Raw genomic sequence first — 27,812 nt, forward strand, 5'->3', positions numbered from 1 at the left:
TACTCTGCAAAGCTGAAAGTTATAAACCTCTTTTCTAACAAAACTAAGCAAGGCTCTGAATCAAACCCAATTGAAATCACTGAAGGCATTTCATGGGTTTAATTTTGCCAGCACTCAAGTCCTGGCATTTTAATCAAAATGATGGGACTGAATTAAAAGTTTGACCTTCCAGCAACTGGCATTGGATCAAAATTATATCCCATTGTGTTAGATCCAGATGTAGTTGTACTTAGAGTAGAATTATTGAAATCACTGGACTTGTTAATCATGCCTAACTTGATTTCAAAATATAACTAAATCTGGATCCAATACAATATGGATTTGGATGTGTGTGAAACTATTAATTTAAAACTTATATAATGTAAAAACATATTATACTTGCTTTAAACCTTAAGTTGTTGAATGGTGCAGCTGTTTAAAACCAGGTAAAATATCCCCAACCATTTTCCTCTCCAGCACCAGGAATATCCAAATATAAAATGGCTGAGATGAACACTTTGTAAGCTGATCCCCTCTTGAATGCCTTCCCTCTCTGAAGGCTTGAATTGGTGCACTTATGTTCAGGTGAGACTACCAGGAGAACCTTAGGAGCAGAGGTAGAAGCTACCTTATATTGAGTCAGACCACTGATCCATCTAGCTCAGTATTGTCAACACTGATTGGCAGCAGCTCTCCAGGATTCCAGACAGGAATATTAGAAGCCCTACCAGATATCCTTTAGTATCTGGTGGTAGACAAGATGGCACTTCAGCTACCTGATGTCTTGCTTATGGCCCAGCCTGTACTTTAAAAAAACAACAGGATGTTAAAACAAACATCAAGCTATTTCCTCATTCTAATGTTGGCCTCCAAGAAAAGGAAAAACACACACTTGAATATGTGTTCAAAATTAGAGCTGTGAGCAAACAGACTCTCGAAATTCTCCACCCTATTTGTAGGCAGGGAAACGGGGTGGTGGTGGGGAGAATTTCACTGAATTTCTCCACTGGGAGGAGTTATTCGTCAACAATTTCTCACAGGTAGGGCTCCCCCTTCACAGGCTATGTAGCACAGCTCCCCCCCCCAAGGGGTGTGTGTGTGTGGCCGGATCTACACTACTGCTTTAAAGCGCTTTATGACAGTTATAAAGCGCTTTAACTGCTTTAAAGCGCTATAAAACTGTTATAAAGCGCTTTAAAGCAATAGTGTAGATCCGGCCTGTGTGTGTGTTGCTACTGCAAGTGACAACAACAACAACTATATTTGCAGCCTGCACCCCATTTGCATCCTCCACAATACAAGTGTGTAAACCACCCAGAGAGCTTTGGCTATGGGGTGGTATACAAATAAATAAATAAATAAATAAATAAGTAGGGGACAGTGTTGAGCCCAGCTTCAGGGAAGAGGTTGAGCTAGTGCCATATGAAAAATCTGTCCTCTAATTTCCTGAAACTCTTCTTTTCTCATGAAAGAGGCTTCCATTTTTCTTCTTCATTCTCGGGGTGTCCTTTCATTTATTTTTGTGGTGTTTTTGAGCTTACCTAACTACTGCAAGGTGGATGAAGGTGCCTTCCTATTACATATCTCATTGCTCTGCAGCTTCCTTGGCTGCCTGTACTTCCTGATCTGAAAAAAAAAGCCCTGTGGGAGAAATTACCTCATGATGTCTTCTCCTGGCCTTTCACTGATATGGGGAAAGCTGAGGAGGCTACAGGCTGCTAGCGAGATGATTGTAAAATGAAAGATCGGACACTAGTGCACAGGACACTCTGAAGTAAGGTAAGCATGAGAAACCAGAACCCAACCAATGAAAATTTCTCTAAATGTTTTTCTCCTTTGAATTTCTTTTCAAAAGCAATTTCTTTTCTAACAAATTGAATAGGAACAGTTAAAAAAGAAAAAGTGGAAGAAATGTTCAGCATAGCACTATTCAAAAGGCAAATTACAAACACACACACACACACACACCAAAATGTATTTTGGAATCCCATAGTATTGTACATGAATCTTACCATTTTAGAATCCTGGACCATTTGAAATAGATAAAATTCCAAAGTTATCAGTTGATGATAGATGTGGCAATTGGTACGCACTCAGCCAATCCTCCCCTTTGCCTGATGCTTAATTTCTCTACAGCAATTATCACTCATGTGGACACTTTATGATCCATTCTTTCATCTGCTGGAAATGATGATGCAAATATAGTGTCTAGTTTTTCAAGGCAGTTATAATGCACATGTAACCAAGAGACACCTTCCATGCTAACAAAGATTTCCTAGATGTCAACATCCAGTGCCTGAAATAATAAACGTTTTCACACAGAGACCTTAAATGGCTCTTTTCTGCTTCTCACATTATTTATGTTAAGGTCTACTCATTGTTAATATTGAAGGGAAAGTGAAGGAGAGGCATTTGTGATGGGAAATGCATTCTGATCAATATGGCTTTTACATTTGCATTACAAAACATGATTGTCTCATGACCTATTTTAAAACTCAGACGTAAAAACAAAAACTAACACCCTGATTGTTCAGCACATTGCCCTAGTGGCTTCACATTCATTGCAGTTCTTGTGTCCCATTTAAAAGGTTGAGTGACAAACTACACATTTGCTTGAATTCATAGTTTACACATGCTTGAAGTGAAGCACATGCTTAAGTGCATGCCTGTCAAGGTTCATAACTGCACTGAAGCTGGAAATTCAGAATTTAAAATGAATGCATATTTCTACATGCTGGTGAACCTGTACTATTCTTCTCTCCATGTATACCTCAAAACAGATCTCATAGTTGCTGCATAATTTCTGAGGTCATGTCCCTCTAGAAAAATCCACAAGAATAGCTTTTTTTAAAAAAAACCTTTCCAGTAACCTGGACTGATTTTTCCCCCTTTTATTCATTTTTTCCACATAAATTACACAAACACTTTAGAAAATGAGTACACAAAAAAGAAACCATCTTATAAGTGCATAACTTAAAAACAAACCAATGGATGCATTTCAAAAACTCACTAAAAATATTCTTTTCTGATAAATTGTCTGATTGGCTTTGTGTACCATCTGATTTTAAATGGCAGTGATGCTTAGGTTAAAAGTATCTGAAAACTATATGCTGTAGATATCTTTATATATTCTTGAAGTTTGCTATAAGAAGTGCTTAAATTAATCACAAGCTGTTTCTCAATACAATGAAAAGAAAATTGTGGCATTGCTGCTCAGGAAATGGAAAGAGAAGGGTGATTCCCCACCCCCCCAATGCAAAGCTGACTTCTTGAGCAAAGGTAAATAAAATATTGAACAATATCATAAATGGTACCAAAATAATCCATCACGTGAAACTGCATTACCCCTGCAAAAATGCCACAGATTCCTCAGAGTTATTAAAATATAAGTTGATCAATGCAAGTGTCTGTGGTAGCCAGGGAAACTGATCGCAGCCTTCACACAACGGTTCACGATGTGACGTTTACATTCAACAATAATCCCGGTTTCTTTCCTTCAGCAGAGAGAGAAGAAGTAAAAGAAGAAGAGAGGCCCAAAGAATTCATTTTTGAAAATTAAAAAAAAGAAAAAGAAAAAGTGGCAAGTTCTTGTTTGTTTGTAGAATCTAAATGTCTTTGGAGGCAAAAGGCCCCAGCTGGAGAAGCAGGGGTTGTTCCAAGACATTTCCAGCTCTCCATTCAAAATGGAATAGTCATTTTGCTTAAAAATGATCCGTCTTAAACATTTATATGAGAGGACATATCCTACGGTGCCAGCAAATAGAATGATATGAATCTTGGAAATGCCTGAACAGAACATCAGGTTGCTTTTCTCCCTAGAAGAGTCTTACAAGGACCCTGCATGGTTGTTCATTATCTGGCCTTACAAGCTCAAAGATAAAGTAATGACAGTGATGCCCTTTCTTAAAAATAGTCTGATGGATGACCCTGCCTTACCCCCTAGCAGAGTATTTGCTTGCACATGGCATTGTCTAGTTGTTGGCTCATTCCCTCTATGGGCAATCTGTCTTCTTCTACCAATGGTGTTGAAGAAGGCCAGTGATTTTGTAACACAACAGTCCATGCATCGGCAAAGAGTCACAGCTTCACTCACAGGCAGAGGCTACAGACGTAACGCTGGTAATCTTGGAAGAGTCGTCTGACCAGGGCTGGAGGTTCTGGAGGGCAAAGAGGGAGGAGTTGTGAACACAGATGGGGTCGGCTTGTATGGGCTGATTGATGGTCTTCTGAAAGGCCTCTTGCTGAAGCTGCATGAGGATGCGATTGGCTTGCTGCCGCTCTGCTTCCCGCTCCTCTGCCGTTTGCCGCCTGGGAGAAATATGCAGATCAGGTCATATTTCAGCAGCAAAACAGATAACAAATGAAAGTAGGATTCGTAGGCATCCCTTCTGTTTAAAAGCTGCTCCTCGTTCCAGCATATCACAAGCTCATCCCATATAATCAAAGTTCCAGATATCTGTGAGTGACTGAGCATGTGTGACGGAAGGCAACGCTTCCTGTCTCTTTAAGAATTCCAAGGACATCTTCTTCCAAGACAGCAAAAATCAAGCAATCACATCTCCAGCAGCCCCCCACCCTTCCCAATGATTATACAAAGGAAGATCCCTCTCCCTCTCTCTCTCTCTCCCTCTCTCTCTCTCTGGGTTAATCCAGGTGGCAGGAAACCCAGAAGAGGTTACTCCAGGTGCACCTCTTGGCCGACCTCACTGGGTGCTTGGCAGGTGCTAATGGAAGAATCTCCTGTTTGTAGGATGCCTCTCAAGTGTCCCAGAGTTACTACCAATCTTGATTAGCTGGCTCCCCCACCCTACTTTCCTTCCCTATTCCCTCCTCTGAACTTCCAGAAATAAAAACTAGAATAAGTTTGCTCAAGATATTTCCCTTGAACGTATCTACGTCCTGCCTGTGGGGACCCATGATGTGTTGCCTGTCAACAAGATACATAGTGAATTACTAAGTCTCCCTTATAGCTATTACATTGTTCACTTAGTGGGTTGTTGTTTTTAAAGCCTGCAGCTTTGTATTTTATCTATTCTTTTATACTGATTTAAAGTAACCTGTCCTTTCAACTGAACTCTGAGGTCGATTCAGGATTTGTTCTTACCCACTTTTACCTAGCCCGGGCATCTTCAAAATGGTGCCCATGTGCACCTCTCTTGATGACTTCCAGGCTTCCTGCCCCTCCTGTTTTTAATTTTATTTGCATGTTAATGTTGTTTATAACAGGGTGGATGGCATGCTGCAAAGCAAAGTGTCATTCTTTAGCACAATTTTGGTTTGGGTTCAAAAGAGTGGTTTTGTGTTCCGTAGCTCAGAGCCCACCTCTGCTTTGTAATTAGGTTCTTGATCAAGTTACTTTTCTTTTGGTCTCACCAGTTGGCCTTCTGGGAAATGAGCACTTTGTGACCAGTCATAGCAGCCATTTTGTGGGAGTGCCCACAATGCTCTATCAAATTTCCAATGGGCACATGACCCCAAAATTTTGGGGTTCCCTGGCCTCATTAATGGCACTTGATGCAGGAAGGACAAGAGAAAGTACTTCTTCGTAACGTGTGTACTCAACAAGTGGAATTGAATGCCACTACAGTGGCCATGGGCTTAGCTGGCTTTAGAAGGGGGATAAGTTAAGATGAGGAAAACAGCAATAACAGGACTGATTCTGGCTGGCGGAGACTGGCCAGCTTGACAAGTATTATTTCCCTAACCACAAGAAGTCCTATTGCTCTTTTTCCAATCTGCAACTTTTTGCTTCATCATCTGTTCCCAACAGTGGTCAGCCAGATGGCTCCATAAGCCCATACACAGAGCCTGAGGTCAGTAGCCCTTTCCCACTGTTTGCTCTCAGCATCCATTATCCAGACACATACTGCTTCTGAACATGGATGTTCCACTTATCTATCACAAGTAATACACATTGATAACCGTATTCCCCTTCTAAAGCCAGCTAAGCCCATGGCCTCTGTAGTGGCATTCAATTCCACATGTTAAGTACACACTTTATGAAGAAGTACTTTCTCTTGTCCTTCCTGCATCAAGTGCCAATTAATTTCTTTGGGGGACATGGAGTTCTAGGATTATGAGAGAAGGTGAAAAGAGAATCCTTTAGCCACTTCATCTATACCAACCTTCTTAGTGCCCTTCAAATGTTTTGAACTTCAGCTCCCATTAGCCATTGGTCAAGGATGCTGGAAGTTGTAGTCCAAGCCATCTGGAGGGCACCAGGTTGAAGAAGTCTATTTGCAATGTTTGGAAAATATGGATGGCATACTGGGCAGATTCCATATCTGCCCAGCTGCCCATATTCCAGCTCACCCATATATAGTGAGCACCTTGCAAGTAAAATATAATACACACACCTTATTTCAGAACTCTTCCACTCTTTAAAATTCCACAGTGCAGATATCTTGTAATATCCCTTACTTTAAAATCTGGGCACTGATGGCCCTCTTCAAAAACAAGCAAGATGCATTGTCACAGAGTTCAACCCCCAAAACTGACTTCAATAGCAGGGCTGGAAAATGTGAAGTAAAAATAAATCAAAGTGCCTCTAAGCATATATAGAGTGCCTTTCCTCTCACCACTAATAAGCCACATCCTGTTCCAGCACATATCAGACTCCAGGATAGGTTCCTTTTTTTTTTTTTTTTTTTTTTTTTTTGACATCTCTCTCTCTCTCTCCCCCCTTTTTAAATAAACTAAGCATACTAAAGGCATATGGTAGAGAAACTTAATAAGGAACTTGCCATTTGAATGAGAATTAATGTTACCAAAATAGGGACCAGGTTGTTTCCAGGGTGATATGATTGGATGTGATGTTAGATGGCCAGAAATGAGGCCACATAGAACCAGTGTTTCAGATTTCTACACCAGGACCCAATGCTATATATTAGGCAGGGTTCTTAGTTAAATAATAATAGTAGTAACAACAACAACAACAACAACAACAACAACAACAACAACAACATAATTCCTACAGTAGCCATAGTTCAATAAATGTATTGCAGATAGGCCCAGTTCAAAGCTTCTCTGTGGATGTAACCATATGAATGAACTAATGTTGGCATTAGTGTAACCACTCTGACAGGTGCTACTTCCTAGCAGCAATGCATGATCACAATAATCCTTGTTCATTTCAGTATTATCCAGGGAAGCTACTCCTAACAACTTGGTCATCCCTAATAAGACATATTGTCTTCAATGGGGATGCTCCACATGGAGAACATCTGAACCAGAGCATGACTGAAGAGAGGTCTCATAACCAGCTGTATCTATGACATAATATAAAATATCTCTATCCAGTGCATATTCACTACTGCCATTTAGGTACTATAAGTGAAAAGAAAAATACAAAATACAAATCTAAATTAATACTCTGATCCCATACATAGATTTCAATGGGATTTACATCCAATAAGCATACATAGGACTACATCCTTGCAAATTGAAGCTATGCAAGTCTACACAGAAATAAGACCCACAGAGTTGAATGGGGCTTTCAACTTAAGTGTGCATTGGATTGCAGCCCTAGGCAAACATGCAATTCATGTGTTGTGGATGCTAGTAGTAGGATTCATAATTTATTCACTGTTAGACTTGTAGAGTACCTACAAATAATACAATAATACAGAAATACAAATTAATTCAATGATATTCCAGTGATGAAGTCCCTTATTTGTTGCATTTTTCCGGTATTTTTTTAATTCATTGCCAATGAGCTGGACCCAGATTTAGGCGTGTGTCACTGGGTTTGTGGAAATAGACTTCCAATGCCCTCCTCCCCACAGCAGCCCCTCCAGCCCCCTGAAAATGCTACACAGAGGGTTGGGGAACACCACTGAATGGAATGAGCTATTATGTGGGGGGAGGGGGGATCCACCAAAATCAGGCAGAGACACCTTCCAGGAGGGGAGTCCTTCCATACACAGAAGGCCAATCCTGGTCCAACCCAATATCACAACAGTTGACTTATAAAGTTATTTCCATCACACTTGAATTCAGAGACATTACTCTGTTACTCAAGGTGGGGGATGGGGGGCAGGTACAGAGAAAAGACTCCAAGTGGGTGGGGATTTGTGGCAGAAGTATCCATTTTCATAATCATTCAGGTCTTCAGAAATTGGGAGGGTGGATTTTTAAAAATACAAAATTGTTCGAACTCAAACATTCTCTGTGATTTTACATACACACACAGAGAGAGATTTTTTTGATAATATTCAATCCAGAACTAGTTACTTAGAGCAGATCCACTGAAATCAATGTGTCTACTCCAGGCTTGAGTATGTCTAGATCCAAAGTAGCAATGAAAAGTAAATTCTGTAAAGTAAGTCACAGTTATCCCACAGTGAATAAATACTAACATCATAGAGTGTAGGTGTCATCTAAGGTGAAGGTGGTGCAGGAAGATAGATTTGCCATTACAGTAGCAGGTGATGCAGGAAAGTGGCATCATTAGTAAACAGATTTGTTGTACCTTAAGTCCATTATTACTGCTCAAACATTACTAGAATCTAGCCATCTAAATTCAGGAGTAGGCAAATGGGGAGGGGCAGGGTGGGGAGGGGCAGATGTTATCCTCCATACCCTAATTGAAGGGGCCTAGGGAATAGCTGTAAATGTGTAAATGAGCTGGGGTCACAGGGATGTTCTGGGTGACACTCAAAGGGATTTGCAAAGTGTTTTAAAAAAACACTTTCAAAGAGTTTTACATTAAAGTTTTGCAGGAATAAACTTGGATTGCACTATTAGTGCTCAGTGAAACACCATTAGTGTGAACCCAGCCAAATCAATTTATTGTGGCATGAACTTTCACAATCACTATTTCATAAACCAGCCTCCCCAGTCTGGTGCCCTCCAGAAGAATGACAGTCCCCATCCAGCATCAGACATGTTGGCTCAGGGATGATGGGGTTTGTAGTCCAACACATCTGGAGGACACCAGAAGTGTATGTGGGTGAGTAGATAGGGTATCATAAGCTATTACCTGATTGATCAGTTACATGAGCTTTCACGAACACTCACGTCTCAACAAAACCGTTGAGTTATAGCATAAGCTTCCATGGATTCCAATCTACTTCATCATAAGCAGTGTTATCCTAAGCTGGCAGGTCTATACAGTGCCACCAGGTTTTTGAGGGTCCTTTGAGCAAGGCTCCTCAATGGGCCCACCCTATACCTCTTTAGCAACACTGTCTGCTATTGCACAAGGTACTGGTTCCCCTCTATTCGGCACTGGTTAGGCCTCATCTTGAATATTGCGTCCAGTTCAGGGCACCACACTTCAAGAAGGATGCAGACAAGCTGGAGCGTGTTCAGAGGAGGGCAACTAGGATGATCAGGGGTCTAGAAACAAAGCCCTGTGAGGAGAAACTGAAAGAACCAGGGATATTTAGCCTGGAGAAGAGAAGATTGAGGGGAGTTATGATAGCACTCTTCAAATACTTGAAAGGTGGTCACACAGAGGAGGGCCAGGATCTCTTCTTGATTATCCCAGAGTGCAGGACACAGAATAATGGGCTCAAGTTACAGGAAGCCAGATTCAGGTTGGACATCAGGAAAAACGTCCTGACTGTTACAGCAGTACGACAATGGAATCAATTACCTAGGAAGGTCGTGGGCTCTCCCACACTAGAGGCATTCAAGAAGCAGCTGGACAACCATCTGTCAGGTGTGCTTTAAGGTGGATTCCTGCATTGTGCAGGGGGTTGGACTCGATGGCCTCATAGGCCCCTTCCAACTCTACTATTCTATGCTTCTCTTCCTCTTTCTCATCATTACTGCCCCTTGCTTGCTTGACAGGCAGAGAGCCAGGGAGCAAGTTGGCAGTGGCATCTACTGCCCCTCCTCCTGACCAATATTTTCTGGGTTAGAGCGAGAAATGGGTGAACAAGCAGGTTGCAATGGTGAAGAGGAGGAGCAACTCCAAGGGGCTCTTGTCAGTGGGCCCCTGCTGAGGGGAGGGCTACCCTTGTTGCTGGCCCTGAATCTGTATGTACACAACTTAGAACATACATCTGATGAGATCGACTGTAGTCCACAAAATCATACGCCATAATATATGCATTAGCCTTTAAGGTGCCGCAAGATTCTTGTTTGTCTTTTGTCAACAGAAGCTGGCCCAGTAAAAATATTTACTATAAACTGTACAGGTTGTGTCTTTGGCTTGGATCCAAATTTAGGTGTGCAATTGGGCTGGTGGGAGTGGACTTCCCTGCCTCCTTGTCTCCACAGCAGCTCTTCCAACCCCCTGCATATGCTACTGTGAGAATCAGGGGGCGCTGCTGAATCGGGTGAGCTATGGTGTAGATGACACCCCCTAAAATCAGACAGAAGCATCTTCTGAGAGTGGAGCCTTTCCATCCATGAAAGGCCCATCTTCAATCCAAACTCCTTTTCTCTAGAAACAACACAAAATGAACAGTTTCTCATAAGCATCTTAGCTATGTAAGCAGGCTTGCAGAACTTGGGAGGGGAAACTACCACACACACAAAATGAGTCAAGTTGCCTACCTTTCCCAACTTGATGCAGAGCTAGGCCTAAACTCTCCAGGATCTACTACTCTAGGATCCAATGTTAGGCCACATTGGCTTAGATTTGAGGTCCGCAGCAGGAGGGCAGATAGAAGGTCACACCAGATCCACACCCATTCATTCCCTGCTACACATACACACACACACACACACACACACACACAAGCATCTCAGACTTTCTCTCTGATCAGACTTTCTTTTTATCAACCCACTCCATTTGGGATTAGGAGGCTGGCTGATTTATTGTCTATCAATCTATCAACTCCCTCCTCTTCTCTCTCAGTTGGTAATAAATTGTTTGGGAAATCAGTTTGTAATGAAACTACAGAAGATTCCTTTTTATTATCTGTATTGGTATTGATCTCCTCACAGTGCTTCAGCTCATAAACCATTAGAGTTTTAGTTATGATATAAAACGGTTATGGACTGCGGTGTTGGTTCAGCTTGAGTGATCCCACTAGCCCTACAAGGTTCATGGTTACTTCTGTCTAAAAGTGTGCAAGTGAAGGGCGCACATTTTAGCTTCTTACCATATAAGCACATGACTAATTCTGCTTTGGAAACCAGAACGGTTTTCAAAAAGATTTGGGATGGGGGGAAGAGCGATGTAGTGCATCAGGGCCTCATTTTGGAGGATTATTTTACTCTCATTATACTGAAGAGCTAGCAGTTCCCATGATTTATTACTAGCACTTATATTGCATTTTAAATTACACCCCAATCTGAGAACACATTTTGCTCAGAAAAAGTAAGTCCTGCTGAGTTCAAAGGTGCTTTCTATACAAGTTGTTTAAGAAGGGACATTATATTTAAATTCAAATTCAAATGTATAGGATCCTGCCACAGCTAAGAGCATGTATAAATCCCACTGATGTTGGTGGAAAGATATGCAACCCAATCCTGCTGAGTGCAGTGGAGCTTACTTCCAAATAAGCACAGATACTACTCCTATCACTGAAATCAGTAGGTCATTAGAACAGCTTGGCTTTGGTTAGTTCCTGCTCCCAAATATAAGTATTATCTGTCTACTGCAGTCCAACTACTCTATGAGTGAGTGTGGATTGACTGATAACAGTGTTTAAAACAGCCACCCCAAATGACATGCCATCCAGAAGTTTTAGACAACATTTACCACAAGCCCCAGTCACCATGGCCAGGGATGATGGGAATTGTAGTTCAAAACATCTGGACGCCATCATGATAGGGAGGCTGCTGTAAAGCATGCTATTGCCATTGAAGTAATGGATGTGCGAGGAGGAGCAATTTTTCATGCATCATCCCAGACTACTTTTTAATAATACATCGAGAGGCTCACTTCCTACTTCACACAAGAGCTATCCACACACCTCTGATGCTGCTGGTCCTGTAATTACCAAGTTGCTTTTAATTACATTATTTCTGCAATGTTTACTTCTGCTGCTTTTGCGTTCCATTTGGTGGAGGTACCATAGTGAAGGAGCTCACAGTTGACTTGGAGACGGGTTAAAAAATTAATAAAGAAAATAATAAATTAAATAATAAAGTCAGGGAATTGTTTAATGGAGATCTGCCCTGCATAGCTAAGTGGGAGGCAAAGGAATGTTCCTGGCTAACCCGAGTGCAGTCGCATGGCAATCCCATTGATTTCAACATTTAGGCACTTCTTCATTCTCCTATAGAAATCAAGGTGCCTTAAGTGGCAATCTGATGACCATTTACCTGGGAGTAAGTCTCATTGAGTTAAAGTCTCTTTCCGAGGAGACTTGCATAGGATTGTGCTTTTAAGGAGGTCACCTTATACATGTCTACTCAGACATAAGCTTCATTGCATTCAATGACACTTACTCCAGGGTGTCTATAGGATTACAGCCTAAAAGTGTATGCGTACCTACAAACACACTTTCATGTTTGTGTGTGGCGTGGGGGTTGGGGAGGATCCTAAAGCGGACCTCCAATCATTCTCTGACTAAAGGAAAGAATTGTATGAATAATGCACTGGTTTTCCTCTCACCACAAATTTACTCTTGATGCATATTTAAAATTGTTTTAAATTAGTATACGAAGGCAACCTATCCCCCGCCCCTTTTTGGGTTGTTGTTGTTATTTATAATTAGTGAAAACAGATTATTAATTTCGGTCCGGGACATTTTTCTCAGTTAGCAACACCACTCGGCGGGCAAACGGAGCCATTTGTCAAAGGGACACGCAGCCAAGAAATACCCAAGGCAAGAAAAAGGCGAGCGGGCCACGTGCACTGGGTCCCATTTGTTTCTCGCTCGCCCCGGAACGCCAGCGACCTTCGTTACAGCTCCGTCACAGCACCGGAGGCGCCTTAATTGCAAATATGCAAATCCAGGCCGTCCTTCTTACTGCCGATACGAAACGTCTCCCGGGAGCAGCCCCGTCCAAGCCGCCCTGGGACCGCGGGGGAAAGGTGGTCGTTAAGCAAAAGCAACCCCTGCCCTGGCTGAAACACAACCCAGCCAAAGTTCGCCAGGCAGTCCTACGCGCGTCTACTCAGAGGTAAATCCTATTGCGTTCCGTGGGGCTTACTCCCAGGTAGGTGTGTGGATAGGGCTGCGGCCTCAGTCCCAGGGGAATAAATGGAATTTTGCCTGAGTCGAGGCTAAGCCCCATCCCTTGGTTGGGAGTAAGTCCCGTTGAAGTCAGTGGGGCTGACTTCGCAGTAAGCACAAGCAGGGTCGTGCCGCAAGGCTGCAATCCTGCCCGCGGTTACTTGCTTCCTAGTAAGCGCGCCCAGGATCGCCTTGCACCTTTGGCTGGAGTCAGTCCGTTCATCTTACCGTCGACTGTCAAGCTTCTAAACAGCTCGAACAATCTGCCCGGCCCGGCCCGGCCCAATACCACAGCTCCTATCGACACAGGTGGCCTTTTGGCTCTCCAGCCGAACAAAGTGAAAGGGCTACATCCAGTGCTAGTCTGATTTAAGACCCGTTCATTTCAACGGGTCTACTTTAATAGGACTAACGCTGGATGCAACCCAAACGGCGGTTTGTTTGGGGGTTTGTTGAGGGTTCCCCCCTCCTCCCCCCACCCCCAGCAACTTCCACGCTAAATACCACAGGCAACACATTTACTATTCCGGGGAAAGAAACGCCAATGCATTGCCTGCAATCAAGAGATGAACAAAATGTATTCTTCCACCCAGCCTCCCTCCAGCGACGGATGTCTTGCTCAGGCTGATAAAAATCCTGTTATATACTCCCCTCCCCACCCCCACTTTTTTTTTTTTTTTTTTTTAAAAAGCCGGCAGTATTATTTGAGGAATGTATTCCAATTTAAAACTATGCTGTTATCCCTGTTACGTTGTCAGAGCTTTTTTAAAAGATGCGTTTTGGCTTTCTATACTTGTGTACCTCCAGAGGAGGGAGTTAAATGGATCCATCCGAACCTTTGCCAGGGGAATTATTTGCCACCCTTGGGTCTTTTTCACTTGGAGAGAGGGAGAGAGAGAGAGAGAGAGAGAGAGAGAGAGAGAGAGAGAGACGGAGACGGAGACGGAGACGCTGGTTCTGTGAAGTAGGTTTCCATTTCCTGGCTTCGAAAGCCAAAATATTTATTTATGCTATTTTATATACAGTATAAGATCATGGAATGTTAATTCCAGAAGTAGTGCTGTTAGTTCCTCCAGCATTACCTTTTTTAGGCAGCAATCCAAACACATAATTTGGAGACATTGGGAATTATGTTTGAGTATGTATAGCAGCATTTCCCCAACCTCTCCTTTTGAGATGTGTTAGACTACAACTCCCATCACTCCCAGGCAGGGGCTAATGACCTGAGCTCCTAACGGGTTGCCTTCCCCTGCTTGTATGCCTTCCAGTCTTCCAACTGCTGCCTGAACTTACACAGTGTCTAGTAGGAGCAGGGCCATTCGGGCTGTGGCACTAACCTTGTGGAATGCCCTCCCCAGAGAGGCTCCAACAGGTTCAGGCACCATGTTAAAACCTGGCTCTTTCTGGTTGATCCCTTTTGGTTGATCCCTTCTGGTGCTTTCCTCTTCACTGGCTTTGGTTCTACTGCTGGGTTTTCTTAGTTGGTTTTAGTTCCCCCTCTCCTCTCCCAAGTTTGCAATTCGTAATGTGACTTGCAATTTGATTAATGTTATTGGTCTTGGATTAATTTTGTATTTTATTGGGGTGCTGTTTTGTTTTGTTTTTTGTTTGTTTCTTTGTTCTAAGTTATTTTGATGTATATTTTTGAGAAAAATAGTATATAAATTAAAATGACATTATATTTGGGCCCTTTGATTTGAATTAACTGCAGCATATCACATGTAGACTATTAAGTCCACCTTAAAATGGATTACTGTTGCAAATGTATGCCTGAAGAGTATATATTGTAATGTGAAACTAACTCTAAAATTCAGACACAGAGAATAAATCCCACTAAACTTCTGAAAGAAAAACTAGATGTCAGTTCCTGCTCTGTCCTGTATCACTAATTACAACTAATATAAATTACTTACAGGACAATGTGATTACTCAGAAGTAAGTCCCATTGAGTTCAGCAAGGCTTACTCCTAGGTAAGTGGGCATACCATTGCAGACTTAATTTGATTTCTGGGACACATTGGAATTACATCAGTTCTTAACGCAACTTTCAATTTATTTATTTTTAAACCCTGTGCCAAGAAGGCAATCAAATGAACAGAAAAGTATTTTTCATCCTATTGATGCCAATGAGAAGGAAATTACACTGCAATTAACATTTTTCTTGTTCTAAATGAAAAAGGATATATAGATTCTCTCTCTCACACACACACACACACACTTCAAGTCATTCTGATTATTAGTAAGTTTTCACTCTAGAAAGGGGGGGCAAGAAGTGTGCCCTCAAATAGTTAACCTACTTCCAGGTCACAGAGAAAACTAAAGTTTGATACACAAAGTAATCCAACACCTACTGGGTTGGATTCAGACTTAGCAATGCTTAGGGTACACCCACTGGAATCAATTGGACCTAAATTAGTCAAAACTATTGTTAAATTTCACTGATTTCAACTGATCTGCCCTAAAAATGGCTAAGTCTGAAACCAACCCACTGATTACTAGGAAAATCTAAAATGTTTATTTTTATTTTTAAATCTAACGATCAAAACTTGGAACATTAATTTTACCACTACTCATTTGGGAGCAGCCACCTAGCTGGGCTTAGTAGAATTCATAAACTCCACCCCTGACTAATTTTGGCCAAATCCTGGCTTCCCTAGTCTTTTAAATCTACTAGTGGGAGGAGGGGAAAGAGCTGGGACAAAATATAAGGAGGCAGGATCCAGCCTTTGAATTTTACCTTATCACAGCGGCGCCTGACATTCCCGCTCAGCGCAAGGCCACACGGGACTGCGTTGGGCTGTACAAAGTTAGTCTTCAATCAGACTATGATTTGGTCGGGGAGGGGCCACTTCTAGACGCAGCTTAGAACACATATCTGTGCATCCATTTACTAGAAAGTAGAAAGTTGCATGAAAATGTGCAGGCGCGCACACAAGCAGTCTATATGGAGATAGATTTGTTCTCCCATCAAAATATTTTCAGTTGTAATAGCCCGAATAAGTTCAAAATAAAGGCCGCTTACTTTAAGAATCGGTTTCAATTTAAGTGGGGACATGAACATAAATCCAAGTCTTGCCGCAGTTTCCTCTTTCACCATGGTTAGTTTAACCCCATTCCAGGGATGATAATAATTATGGCTCGCTATGAGGATGCAGAAGGACTTTCGCTCCCTTGCTGGAATTGCAAAATTCCAAAAGCTACCCCACCCCGGCACATTTCATTTCGAGCAAACGTTTCAAATCTACTGTGATTTAAGAAAAGCTTTAGGAACAAGGGTTTTAAAGTATAAAACTGTTTATCATTCTCCGCCCCCATCACGGTGTTTGATTTGAGGGTTTTCAACCCCGATTCCAAACATTCAAAGATGTCTTTTCTAAATGTGTTTGAGGACCGAAATTTCCTTTGTGCTGTAAGAACTCGGCACCTCAAGAAGGAAGGAAGACCATGGGGAGATCTGCAGTAGGAGCCTGTAATTCTGTTTAGGGAATTATTGCCCTTCTCTTTTGAATATTAGCAGTAAAGGCAAAGTTTATTGTTTATTCTAGTGCCTTAAGACCAGGAAACCGCAAACCGCCTCTTTTTCTGAGATATAAATGCGTGTATAGTATGGTTTCAAGTGCGCATCCTAGGAACACGTGTTCAAACTTGTTCGCTTCCCTAAAGTTCAGTCAGTTTCAAGAATGTTATTAACACATGACCACATGGTAGGCGTTTGTAACTTCTTTTCTTTGAGAGACTCTTTATAATAAAATACCGCTTCTTATATTAGAACCAGAAATTGGCTTATTCTTGTAAGAAATTACAATTCGATTCTGGTTTCTCATGTGGCTTCTGGGAGCCATGTAAACGCTTTCTTGTCAGCAAACTACTTACTCCGGATTAGTCCTAACAGTGTTCTCTTGCCCCTCTATTCAGCGTAGATTACTCCCGAGTCGACATGCATAGGATGTCTACTTGGCGCTTAACAATGCAACATCCTCTGCATGTCGACTCGGGAGTAAATCGCGCGCTCTTTAATGAGATTGACTCTCAGGTAAAGCATGAGTCAGCTCCTGAACAAAATGAACAGAAGGTGTGCTTGCTGGGGCCCCCTCCCCATATCTACAAAGGGTCCATGTCTTGCTTTTGCTAGGGTGGGACAAGATTGAATCTGAGCCTTCCCCAACCCGGCATCACCACCCTCCCCGGCGCGTTGAATTGCAAGCCCCCTCATCCACTCCCCAAAGTGATCGATGTTAGTTGGGGGATAATGGGGCTTGTAGTCCAACACATGGAGGAAACATAGCGCTCTGTCAGAGAGAGTTGTTCACATCCATGGGGGAAAAACAACAACCGCCGACCGTTCTCTTTCTACCCCGACATTAGAAGCGAAGAAGAGCCAGACTGCAGGACATCCCTGGATCGGCTCCTCCGCCTTGGCTCCGTTCTGTTCTGGCCGACAGAGATTGGCGAAGAGCCCCCCAGGAGAGTTCGCTCACTTCCTAAGGCCGGATGTCCCGTCCACCTTGGAGCTCCCTCAATACAAAGGTTCTTCTGGGTTTGTTTCTCCCGCCGCTATGGCGACCAACCTGACCTTTCCTTCCGCCACAAAGCCCAAAAGCTCTCGTACTTTTTAAAGGCAAGGCGAAAGCACGACACCGGCTACAGGGTACAGCAGACCGGGGCCCTTAGGGGCGAGGGGTGGACTGGGCGGCACTCCCGTAACCCTTTCTCCCATCGAACCGCCTAGTTGCAGGCCTAAAATAGATCGGAATTTCTGGCTTTGAATGCAGTGCAAGCAGTGGAGGCTGGTGGCTTCGATTTTGGTGGGGCTGTGAATCCATTATGAGTTTCAAAAGAAACAGCCAGAACTCTAAAAGAGCTATTCAAGGTGCTGAAACGTATCCCTAACCTGGGTTCTGCACCTTGGATAGTTCTGGCTTGTTCTGATTGAAGCCCAGAATGGATTGTAGTGATGGCCACCAATTTGGATGGCTTTAAAAGAGGATTGGATAAATTCCTGGAGGAGAAGGTCATCAATGACTGCTAGTTCTGATGGCTAGGCACGACCTCCAGTATCAGAAGTAGTAAACCTATATACACCAGTTGCTGGGGAACATGGGTAGGAGGGCGCTGTTGCACCGTGTCCTGCTTGTGAGTTCCTAGTCCATAAGGTAAATGGACACTTGGTCTGATCCACCATAGCTCTTATGTTCTTATGATTCATGGCCCCACCGAAATCAGAGCCACCAGCCTCCACTACTTGCACTGCAAGGAGATTGTGAGGCGGCTAAGGAGATGGCACACGTGTCGATGGATAAGGCACGCAGGGATGAACGCATCCCAGCATCCGCGTCGTCATAAACACCCACGTGGATGATCCATAGACGGGAGGACCCGCAGGCAGTATTTACAGTATTTATTCCACCCCCTCCTTAAATGTGTAATATTTTAGGTCACAGAGGCTTATGAATAAGTAAGGATGGGGCTGAAACTACCCAGCAAAGGAGTTCTCCAAACTGGGGGCAAGGAGACTCACGCCCAGAAAGAGGAGGAACACATGTTTATATTGAACAAAATGTGCTTAGTGGAGAGAGCGGGTGGGAAGGCAGGCAGGCAGGCAGGCGAAGAGAGTAGACAACTTAAACAATACCCTGTTACAGATAGAGAACACATAAACAAATAGGTGTTACAGACATGTTCGATGATATACATATAGATTGATATATGCAACGGATTACTTGCTGGATTAAAAACTATTCAGGCACAGATAAACAGACTCCAGCCTCGAGGTCCGCATCTATTCAACAAACCCCATAGGCGTACACTAGTATACAGAGGTGCATTAAACAGGAACAAGACAAAACCCTCCCATTCATCACCTAGGAAAGACACAGAAGAAGAGTCAATACAATGGCGCCACTGTCGCACACTCACATACAAGCCAAGAATGACTTGTCACAAGCCCAGAAGGCCTTCTAGCCAGTGTTGGCAACCCTTCTGGGAAATGGGACAGGTTCAGACAACTTCCAAAGCAAAAGCCCAGTTCCCCCACCCCTTGCACCACCTCCCTTCCCCAACAGTATAGACGAAAGAAAGAAAGAAAAAATACGGTGAGAACAACAAGACCCACCATGACCTCTCTCGATCCTCATTTAGAAGGTGGCTGGGAAGGGAACCCTACTGAGTTCAAGGGACTGAGATGTTTGTAAACCCGCAGAAGATGGTAGGCAGGATTTAAACTGGTATGGAACAGAAATACCCTAGGGGGGAATCCTATGCATGTTTAGGCAGAAAAAGTCCTACAACTCCCAGCATCCCCCAGGCAGCATAGACAGAAAAAAAGCCCTACAGCTCCCAGCATCCCTCAGCCAGGGACCTCTTTTTCTGTCTATTTTATTTATTTATTGCATTTATATCCAGCCTGTCTTCCTCCAAGAAACCCAAGGCGGCATACATAATCCTCCTCCTCCTCTCCATGTTATCCTCACAACAACAACCCTGTGAGGTAGGTCAGACTGAGAGTCTGTGACTGGCCCAAAGTTACCCAGTGGGTTTCCATGGCCAAGTGGGGACTAGAACCCAGATCCCCCGACTCCCAGTCCAACACTTTAGCCACTACACCACACTGATTCTTGGGGGTGATGTCCCCCCACCACGTCCTCTGATGGTTAAGCTCTATAATATGTCATGTACAGGATATATAGCACTACATTTTGATATTAATGTTATTGTTACCATTATTGACAATAAGTAACACATACACACATCAATTATAGCTGAGAGAAAATACTAAACCCTTCGCTTGAATCGGGAGATGTAGCAGAGCCAAAGGCTTACACAGATGTCACAAGGATGAGCCCACGTCTTTAACGGACTCAGCGTACTGATTAATCAGTTAAAGGCTCAATCCGATGCATGCTTAAACAGGGAGGGGAGAGGTCCTACAACTCCCAGCATTTCCCAACCTGGGGAATGCTGGGAGTTGCAGGCCTTCTCCCCCGGTCTGAACCTGCACGGGGTTGCGCCCTGATGCACGCGCGCACGCGGCCTTGCGGGCGCTCACCTCCACTTTGTCCTCCTGTTCTGGAACCACGTCTTGACTTGGGCGTCGGTCATCTTCAGGGCCTTGGCGAGAGCCGCCCGCTCGGCCGAGGCCAGGTACTTCTGGCGGTGGAAGCGCTTCTCCAGCTCGCAGATCTGCAGGCGGGTGAAGGAGGTGCGGGGCTTCTTCTTCTTGGGGGGCGTCCGGTTCTGGTAGGGGTGACCTATACGGCGTGTTACAGTGAACGGTGAGAGGGCCACTGGAGGGGGAGACAGGGCGAGCGGGGAGTGGGGGGTAAAGAAGCAAGCGGCGACATGATCAGGCGGGGGCTCCTCAAGCGTCGGCAGAGGACAGACAGACAGACAGACAGACGCACGGACAGTCGAGAGAACGAGGGAGGGAGGGAGGGCGAGGGGAGCACGGGGTCTCAGTCACAGGGAACCCCCCTCCAAGGCAGACCACCCACCCACAATCCCCACCCCCTCTCTTACGGAAATAAAAAGGGGGAAGAAAGGGGCAACACCTCCACATTGGTCCAGGTCTGAAGATCCCGATTTGCACAGTCTCCGGTGTGTACTTTTTTTAAAAAAAAATATTGAACGCCATCCTACGTACTGTAAGTCCAGACCAAAAAAAAAAGGCCCACAAGACTGGCTGGGAAATGCTGGGAGTTGTGGGACTTTTTCCTGTCTAAATGTGCATAGGATCGCGCCATTAATTAATTAATATACTACTCATTACCTGCTCGCTCACTCCCAGAGTTTCTGGGTAGATCAGGACACATTTGAAAAACACATCATGGCTCAAGTAAACTGTCAAGGAGATCGAAGCCCCGCGGCTTCAGCCCCAACCCCTGAGCTCTTTCGGATCTAGAAAAGAGCGGTGGGGGGGGGGGAACATGGTGGGGAAGGGAGCAGACTTCAAGCTTGCGGGATTTGCTTTGTTTTCACTCAAATCCCCAAGTCCGTCTACCAGGAATAGTGTCGGTGAGAGGCAAGCCATACGCGCTTAGCACAGCCCTACGCATGTTTATTTGAAAACAAATCCCCAGTGAGATTGCAGCCTTGGAAATAAAGTACCAAGGTGCCTCTGCGCCGATGCAGTATCAAAAAACAAAGCTTGCAGTCCTCCCTCCACCCCCCCCAAAAACAACAACAACACCGCCTGGTTCTCCACCCCCCCTTTCTGCATTTCAGAAGATGATGATGATGATGATGATGATGATGATGATGATGATGATTGATTGATTGATTGATTGATTGATTTCTTTATTCCGTAGCGGTGGGAACCCTTTTAGCGGTTGCAATTGTTAAACAATTGAGATTTACAAACCCTTCCCGATCTACTGCAAAATCACTCCGAGATCTACCAGTAGATCCTGATATACCTTCTTCCCAGCAGTTGAACACAAACCAGAATTCCTACGCACACACCCACACTGACATGAAGCACAACTTTTAGGAATGGCTTGTATGGCAGTTCTGTGGAGGCCTGGACCGAGCCTCCGAATATCTGGGTCCCTTTTTACACATGGGTGAACCACGGATAAGTAAGATATTTCAGTAACCAGCCTCTGGTCGACTGACTGGGCCACACGCTGATTTGGGAAATGCTAATTTACTTTACTCAGGGTTCAGGACTCTCTCTCTCTCTCTCTCTCTCTCTCTCTCTCTCACACACACACACACACACACACACACACACGCACGCACGCACGCACACGCGCGCGCGCGCCCTCATACGGGGGGGGGAAATAACGGGGAGAACTGGCTCAGGTTTCCTTGTTTTGAAGGCAAAGTGACTGGTAACATGATTACCATCCCGGGGCCAAAGGGGGCGGGAATACTGTTGTTATTTACCAACAAAATGCCTACTTCACTCTGCATGACGTTTAGTTATGCTACTAAAATCATAGAGGGTTGGTTGCCTTATTAGCCCAAAGGCTAGCATAAAGCAGCACCTCTAGGGGACAGGCAACCAAACTCATCCTGGCGCCGGACAAGAGACACAAAACCTACGCAAATCAATTGTATGAATGAATATAAAACTGAATGAATATAAAATTGCAACAAGTTTATGAGTATTTTACCACACATTTCTGTTGCCACCACAGGCTTTGATCCTGCAAAGACTTATGCAACTCTATCTTCCAGTCAAATTAATTTTCGGTTCAATTTGTTTCTTAAAATTAGCAGTCTAAGTACACATAGTCAGAACTAGATCCCGCCGAAACCAATGGGACTTACTTCGAAGTAAATATAGCTTGGAGGACTGCGTAGTAAATTTTTGCTTGATTGCCTTCAGAGGAAAGGGGTGCAGCAGGTAATATGTGCATTATTAAGGCTGTAGACTAAACACACTTACTAGGTGAAGTTTAGCTCCATTTAACATGTTGGGACTTACTTTTGAGTAAACATGCATAGCATTGCCCTGCCAGGCTGTAATTAAACCTAAACGCCCGAGGCTATCTATATCTACTTAGAAATAAGACCCACTGAATTCAATGGAGTTTACTCCCAAGTCAGTGTGCCTCGGACTGCAGCCATAGTGGGACTTTTCTGAATAAATATGCATAGAATCGGGGTGCATCTCTCTCTCTCTCCAAATTTCTACGTCGTTGTGTTTCTTAATAGAATTGGATACAATTATGCTTCCTGAAATTCAGTGGCCATAAGAAAAGCTGCAATATACCCCACCATCATTACACACAAGGGATGTCACGATCGTGTTTAAACGAGAAAGTTAACGAAAAGCATTAACAATACAAGCAGGCAATCACTAAGTCAAAGAAACTGGCCTGTGCTGGTGTTCAAACGCAGAGGGACCCAGAACCTGAGGCCGACTAGTTCAACAGTCTTTCAAACTGCCGTTGACTTATAGATTGCAATTGAACCGATGCAATCTGGCGTATTTTCAAACCCTTCCTTTGCAGGCCTCATTGGCTTGAAATTAATTGTTATTTATTTCTGAACGTAAAACAAAGAAATCGAATAACGAGTCCATCTGATTTGGGAATTTCCTAACTGGGGGTGGGGGGACACTTTAAAAAGAAAATAGATTGGTGACTCTAAGCAACAATTCCAAAATCACTATTAGGGCAATATCTTTATCAGGCCACCTAAGTGTCACAAAATAGCATTCAAGCTTTCAAGTTCTCCAGAAATTGCACACTATTTTATGTTATTTTTGGTTAGCCAAACAAAGGCCCTAATAAGGATTCTGGATTTTTTTAAATTTTTAATTTTATTTTTATGGCCAGCATGGCTACCTTTTGGTAAGAAAGAAGAAAGCCATTAGTCTAGATCACTCCTACTTGCGATGGTTGTTCATAATGAAGTTATTTCCCTAAATCTCTGTAGCCAAAGACGATATTACATTAAAATTATCTACAGGGAAAATGAAAAGGCGGATTTAAGAGTCGCTTATGGGGAGAAAATACACACACAGCTTGAGTTTTGCCTCCGATTCGAAGTTCGGGCAGCATTCTGTTTAATGGGACACTAATGTACCTTTTCACCTTTTATTTTCCCCAAAGCCCAGGTGTTTACAGTGGCAGTCTGGCTGTTAACTGTAGTCAAATATATAACTTCTACCAGAAAGCTTCATTTGGGGGCAATGGGGGTGGCTCGGTGACTAAGAAGGAGGGAGGATGCGTGACCGGATTTCATTTGGGTAATTGTATCCCCCCTCCTCTCTCCCAGGATATCTGAACGATCATTTAGTGGCAGCAAATCCATTTGAAGAACACAGAAGTTCTTCAAAATACTTTTATTTATGATGCTTTTATTTAGGTGCAATCCTGCACACTTTCCTGGGAACAAGTCACATTGAACGTAGTGGGGCTTACTTCTGCGTAATGAAGCATTCCAGGAGAGAAACTATACGAATCTTAACAGACCATGTCCAAATATTCTGTATATTAGGGATTAAAAAAAAAATCCCAGTGATCGCCAGCTCCTCACCTACATACCTGGTCTCAAGCTTCACGTCATACATTTTCTATTCCTTCCGCACCCCGCACCCCACCCCCACCCCCAGCATAGACCTTTGGTGGAATGGCGAGGGAGAAAAGCAGAGGTAGGCCTCTGTTGCAGAGACGAGCTCTGAAAAAGAAACAAGTGTTCTGAGAATACTCTCGTTCAAAATTATAACAAAATCAGACGGGGAGGGTTGTTATTTATGCACAGGCCACCTCTGGAGGAAAGCTATGGATTCAGAGTGCCACTGGAGCCTGGCTGTATGCAAATTATTATAACTGCGTCTGGACAAGGGAGAGCGGAAAAATAGAGACTGCAGGGAGGTCACACACACACACACACACACACACACACACGATAGACAAAGGGAGTAGGGTTGGTTGGATCATCAACAATAAATCCTTCCTAATCCTTACTGGTACTGTTCCTCCGCTGCTCCAGCGAAATAATCTGATCTTCATTTGTGTCCGGGTTCCCTTCCTATTGACTGTTTTTCTCCACTGTTGACGAGCATCAACATCAAAGTGCCATTGAAATCGGGGCGGAGAGTTCGGCGTTAAAAGGAAACCGGATTATAGGCCTCCACACGCGGGATCGTGGGCGCCTTCTGTTGGGAAAAGATTCTGATTTCTAGCACAATCCTCTCTACCTGTCTATGGAGAAGTAAGCTCCACTGATTTCAGTGGGAATTCTTCCCACGTAGCTGTGTATTGGGATCGCAGCCTAGAAGCCATTCCCATTGTGCTCAATAGGGCTTTGCTTCGGAGTAGAGTGACATTACCTTTAGGATTGCGCTGTAAACTGTCCCGATGTTTATCTGACGATCTATCTTGTTTGGGGTTCTCTAAACAGTCATTAGTTTAAACTTTATAGCCCCCAGGGAGATAGGTAGGATAGGAACCCTGGGGATATCATATCCTTCCCCAAGCAAAAGATAATGAGAACTATATTGATGAAGCTCCAATTTCATTTTTTAAATTAAAATTGAAATATTACTGCCATTATTGTTTGAGTGAAAGGGAGTGGGAATCTGATAGCTGTTCTGTGAGAAAAAAAACTGGATTCTTGGAGGATTCCCCCCCCCCTTCAATGGGCCTGCCACCAAACTAAAAATTGTCGTTTACATCGATTTTAATTTTCCATTTAGTATACTAGTGCAGATCCCCATCTACAGACTGGAGACCCCAGGAAAGGCAGAATCCAACTATTGATCGGGCTCTTCCATCCCTTCCAGCCACATCTGGATTCTGCCTTTTCATTATTTATATTATAGCTCAGTATCACACAATACCTTCTGGCTGGAGGGAAGTTTTGTATATATCCATTTCATGTATATACGTAGGGGGAAGGGAGTGAACGCTCCATCGTTTATAGAAATAATCTTTTTATGTGCGGCTTTTTAACCATGGTAATTGAACATTAGAATGCACTGTATTCTTCCGACAATTTATGATTAAGTTTTACAAACCTAGTTATTTTCTAAATTGGGATATATGCTACAAAAATAGATTACCTACCCTTACTAAAATCTCTTGTCTACATCTATGCTGTTATAGAGATGATGATGATGATAATGATAATAACAAGGATGATGGTATTTATTACAGCATCACAGCCTCAAGATACACACACAAGCATACATATCCCACGAAGGGCAGGGTAAATCTGGCTACATCATGAATGAATCATCTATAAATTGTGAAGGAATCTTACTATGCGAGATCCAGGATGGATCATCCCATTAATTTAAAAATGATAAATATTAATTTTTATCCAAGATCTATGAGGCCAGAATTTGAGTTCCTGTGGATGACTGAATAAAGACTGGATAAACAGATTATTTGTATGCCAATTCACTTTGTGGGAGACATTTTAATAGCTCGAGGGGGTGAAATCCTTACTCTTTCCTGGAAGCGTCAACAAATTTAGAACTTCATGTTAACAATATCACAAAATATTGTCAATTTAATAATGATAGTCAGTGTGATTAAGCCTCTACCGCGGAAAGCTTTTTCATCCCAGGCATAGCCGCTCTAGTGGGCCATAAATCTAAGATCCATCCATCAGCACTGTTTATAAATCAAGCCAATCGATGCTAGTCAACCAGTTACAAATCGTGCCTGAGGCCCGCCCGGGAGTCCGTTGATTCAGAGCCGGAAAGGGGCGCTCCACCCGGGGCCAGTGAGCTTATTTTTGGATGCAGAGAGGATGGAGAATAGAGAGAGAAGGGGGGGAGAGCCGGAGGGAGTGGGCGACTGGCGAGGCGTGAAGCAGGAGGGAAAGCGACCCACTCACTCACCTGTGAACCTGTCCTTGGTGTACCGCCTGTTGCTTTCCATCCAGGGGAACGTCAGCCCCGTGAGGTTGTTCACAGACGGGACGGTGGGCATGGCGGTGGAGAGCGGCTGGTGGACCCCTCCGGCCAGGGGTCGGTGCGCCGGCACCCGGATCACGCCCCCGGCCGAGTTGAGGTTATTCCCGTTCATGGCCCCGACCCCCAGGTTCATGTTGTAAGAGCCCGCCAGGGAAGCCATGCTGCAAGCCCCGCTGTTGTTGTAAGCCCCGGCCGAGGAGGACCCGCCGCCTCCGCCGCCGCCTCCGCCGGACGAGCCGTAGTGGCCGGCCATGGGGTTGTAGGCGCTGCTCACCACGCATCCTCCCAGGCCGTAGTCCGCCGCCTCCTGCAGCCGCGCGTTCGAGATCATGCAGCTGCCTTGGTCCGGGTTGTTGAGGATCTGGTCGATCCCGAAGCTGATGGGCTCGGCGTGGCTCTGGTGGAGGTGGTGCGCCCCTAAGTGATCCATCCTGGGCCGAGAGCCACCCCAACGAGGGCGACTTCCCCCCCTCCACCACCACCACCACCTCCTCCTCCTCCTCCTCCCTATTCCAAGCTAAAGATTTTTTAAAATACGCGTAGCTTTCCTGGTCTCGCTTCACTTGTTCCCAAAGAGGTAAAAAAGGAGGATGGAAGCGGAGGGAGGAAAAACTGGGGGGGAGGGCAGGGTAGGGGGAGGGTGGGATGGGGGGAAGGTACGCGCCCGTGGGCTCCCTCTCTCGCCTCGCTGCAAGGGCATCAATCACGTTAGCCAAAAGCCTGGCGCTACTAGGCCCTGTTCCTCCATTGGCTGCAAGCCTGAGAAGCTGGATGAATGACAGTCGAGGCGAGAGAGAGAGAGAGAGAGAGAAGGAGTTTCTCTCCCAGCCAAATGCAAGCAGGGAGCCCCGGCAGGCACGCATCCACCACTGAACCTTATAAAGTAATACGCGATGGAAACAGAGAACCCAGCCGCTTGGGTCGGTGGTAGTGATGGTAAAACTGACGAGTTCCTCTAAACCTCTGGTCTGTTTCACTCCCGGTGGAAACTGTCCACACCATCGCGATTATATCTATTGTGGCCATTAGGTGCTGCGTGCTTTCCAAAAACCCATCGGGGAAACAAAGAGCTCCCACCCCAACCCCCACCTTTCCTTTCCTTTCCTTTCCTTTCCTTTCCTTTCCTTTCCTTTCCTTTCCTTCTTTTTTGCGGTCCTGTAAAATCCTGGCCCATAATAAGCGGACTGACCGCCTGAGCGTAGAACTCCCAGTGGCCCCTTCTGATTTACACCGTTCATGGACTTGTCCAAGGCCCGAAGAACTTAACACCAAACTCGCCTAGATATTGAGCAAAGGTGGAGGGTGGAAGCGGGCACACACACACACACACACACACACACACACTTCCAATGAGTAAGTTTTAGGACTTGTCTACA

General features: G+C 44.3%; 1 protein-coding gene across 1 annotated transcript; it reads right to left on the reverse strand.

Annotated features, from left to right (window-relative positions):
- Positions 1-4,064: 4,064 nt before the first annotated feature.
- TLX1 (T cell leukemia homeobox 1) lies at positions 4,065-26,866 on the reverse strand. The gene is made up of 3 exons (XM_063131555.1): positions 26,362-26,866; positions 20,107-20,308; positions 4,065-4,287 (listed from the first exon to the last, which is right to left on the reverse strand). Exons 1-3 carry the CDS (start codon positions 26,864-26,866, stop codon positions 4,065-4,067), a joined length of 930 nt encoding a protein of 309 aa, XP_062987625.1.
- Positions 26,867-27,812: the final 946 nt, after the last annotated feature.

This window comes from Elgaria multicarinata, chromosome 8 (assembly GCF_023053635.1).
Source record: "Elgaria multicarinata webbii isolate HBS135686 ecotype San Diego chromosome 8, rElgMul1.1.pri, whole genome shotgun sequence".
Lineage (NCBI taxonomy): Eukaryota > Metazoa > Chordata > Lepidosauria > Squamata > Anguidae > Elgaria > Elgaria multicarinata.

Coding starts and splice junctions, on each gene's coding strand:
- TLX1 (XM_063131555.1), bottom strand. CDS start 26,866: ATGGATCACTTAGGGGCGCACCACCTCCACCAGAGCCACGCCGAGCCC. Junction 20,309..26,361: donor CACCAAGGACAGGTTCACAG/GTGAGTGAGTGG, acceptor CACGCCGTATAG/GTCACCCCTACCAGAACCGG. Junction 4,288..20,106: donor AACAGGAGGACAAAGTGGAG/GTGAGCGCCCGC, acceptor TATTTCTCCCAG/GCGGCAAACGGCAGAGGAGC.